General features: G+C 43.2%; 1 protein-coding gene across 1 annotated transcript; it reads left to right on the forward strand.

The window, feature by feature from the left end:
* Positions 1–59: 59 nt before the first annotated feature.
* Positions 60–2,174, forward strand: MPLKIP (M-phase specific PLK1 interacting protein). The gene is made up of 2 exons (XM_011944501.1): positions 60–708; positions 1,657–2,174. The coding sequence occupies exons 1-2, from the start codon at positions 370–372 to the stop codon at positions 1,855–1,857; spliced, it is 540 nt and encodes a 179-aa protein (XP_011799891.1). The 5' UTR covers positions 60–369; the 3' UTR covers positions 1,858–2,174.
* Positions 2,175–2,553: the final 379 nt, after the last annotated feature.

The following is a 2,553-nucleotide window of genomic DNA, read 5'->3' on the forward strand; positions in this document are numbered from 1 at the left end:
CGCAGACTCCGCCCCCGCCGGGCGGGGTGGAGCACTACCAGTACCAGTCGTCCGCTGGGCCAGCTTCTCGTCTGTCAGGCCAAGGTCACCCAGACTGGAAAGGTTCTTGCTGGGTTCGGGTGTCCATCCTTTCCTGTCTCCTTTTCTTCCTCCTTTCACTTAAATCCACTGAGTCTCTCGCCAAGTCAGTAATTTAGGTAAGCCCGCCGCCCCTGGCGGAACCTTTGTGACGCCGGAACCGATGTGCCGTATGATGGCTGCGGTCGGAGGACTGTTTTGGTGAAGGACTAGCAGTTCTCTGTGGAGGGCCGGTCGATACAGTTCCGGTGGGAGAACGCCGCTGCGAGGTTTTCGGCTTTGGCTCCTGATATGCAGCGACAGAATTTTCGGCCCCCGACTCCGCCTTACCCTGGTTCGGGTGGAGGAGGTTGGGGTAGCGGAAGCAGCTTCCGGGGTACCCCGGGCGGGGGCGGACCACGGCCGCCCTCCCCTCGAGATGGTTACGGGAGTCCGCACCACACGCCGCCGTACGGGCCCCGGTCTAGGCCTTACGGGAGCAGTCATTCTCCGCGACACGGCGGCAGCTTCCCGGGGGGCCGGTTCGGGTCTCCGTCCCCTGGCGGCTACCCTGGCTCCTACTCCAGGTCCCCCGCGGGGTCCCAGCAGCAATTCGGCTACTCCCCAGGGCAGCAGCAGACCCACCCCCAGGTAATAATAGCCAGCGTTTGCCGAGCTCTTACTGTATGGCAGGCATGGTACTAATATTCCCTTTACGTGGATTATTTTGTCTAATCCTCTCTGTGGTACTATTGTTACCCCTATTTTGCATATGAGCGAACTGAGGCTTAGAGAAGTTGAGTAACTTTCGGAAGATTACCCTAAAGAGTGGCAGAACCCTACGTTCTGTTTTCGAGCCCTCGTGCTTTTAACCAGTACACTGCCACCCATACACAGATTTTCCTAATTCTTCATTTCCTCCTATTTGCCAAGGGCCTTGCCAGTTTGTTTCAGGAAATCGTTCTTTTTCTTTTTTTTTAATCTTTCTTTCGAGCTACACTGGCTTCAGCTCCAACTTCCCTGGAGAGAGAATCGGTGGTAGGGGAAGTTTTTCATTCCTTTAGTGATAGTAAATACGAAAGACAGAGAAGTGTCTCTAGCATGTCTAGGATTTCTGTGGTTTACCACTTGCAATTACGTGGTTTTCCAACTTGGTGTATTCTACACCAACCCCCTACCCCTTTGAGTCTGGAGCTAAGGAATGAAGAAAATGTTCATGAGCTAGAAAGGTTCTAGAAACTTTAAAACTATAGTATTGTTTTCTCCTGAAAAAAAATGAAAATTTCGAGGGAAAATTGAATATAATTATTTCATCACTGCTTGTATTACTGCAGAGCTACTACATTAGACACAAAAGTATTTGAGATGACAGTGGTCATGGAATTATAAATAAGTGAGAATAACAAGTTGCTTTAAGTACTTTTTTTTAAAAAAAAAAAGGAACACTTGATTAAAGGAAACATGGACTTTGTAATCGAACATGTTTAGGTTCAAGTCACAACTTTTAAGCAGCAATGTGATTCCCACTAACCTTTAGCTAAAGGAAGAAGTACCAATTATCTTTACTAAGTGTTTTTTTAACTGATTTTTTTTCTAAAGGGTTCTCCAAGGACATCTACACCATTTGGATCAGGGCGTGTTAGAGAAAAAAGAATGTCTAATGAGTTGGAAAATTATTTCAAGCCTTCAATGCTTGAAGATCCTTGGGCTGGCCTAGAACCAGTATCTGTAGTGGATATAAGCCAACAATACAGCAATACTCAAACATTCACAGGCAAAAAAGGAAGATACTTTTGTTAACATTTCTGAAATTCAACTGGAAGCTTCATGTGTCAGGAACATCTTGGACAAAACTTTAACTTGTGTTGATATAAATTTACCCAAAGATGATGACTTTGATTGGATGATTAGTAAGGTCTTTTTGTTATTTTTCATCGTATCAGGTATTGCTGATATTACAGAAAAAAAGTAGGATAATTTGCAACATTTAGCTCTGCAAGTACCTACCACATTTTAGAGATTTACAGTTTCCATATATTTAACGTTCCTGGTTATATAATGGACATTTGTCTTTTAATGTTTTTTCAACGTTTTAAAATAAAACATTTTGTCTTCTAGCTATTGTGGTTTTGTGGTATGATAAAGAAGTAGACCTATTACAGTAATGCTTTGTAATCACTTAGCGTTCATAGGTAAATGTTTTGCAAATTATTTTTGAAAATGAAATAGATAAACCATCCTTTGAGCTGTAGACAGCTCTGTATTTGTTCATAAATAACGAGGATGAGAATAACAGAGTTCTGTTCATACTCATTTTATCTAATGCTTCTGTTAAAATGCATTAAAACTTGAAGCCCCAGAAACCCACTTAAGCATAACTTTATACTCATTTAACTGGAAAAGGCAAGAATAGACCATGCATAGCTAAATCAAAGTGTTCTATCTGAATTTCTCTATACCTCTTAGCATTATGGAGTTATTTTCTCCTGAGGCCAA

The sequence above is a fragment of the Colobus angolensis genome, unplaced genomic scaffold (assembly GCF_000951035.1).
Source record: "Colobus angolensis palliatus isolate OR3802 unplaced genomic scaffold, Cang.pa_1.0 Scaffold232, whole genome shotgun sequence".
Classification (NCBI taxonomy): Eukaryota; Metazoa; Chordata; class Mammalia; order Primates; family Cercopithecidae; genus Colobus; species Colobus angolensis.

Excerpts from the sequence above, each read along its gene's own strand:
- MPLKIP (XM_011944501.1), top strand. The coding sequence starts at position 370 with ATGCAGCGACAGAATTTTCGGCCCCCGACTCCGCCTTACCCTGGTTCG. Across the intron at positions 709-1,656 it reads AGCAGCAGACCCACCCCCAG|GGTTCTCCAAGGACATCTAC; the intron begins GTAATAATAGCC and ends TTTTTTCTAAAG.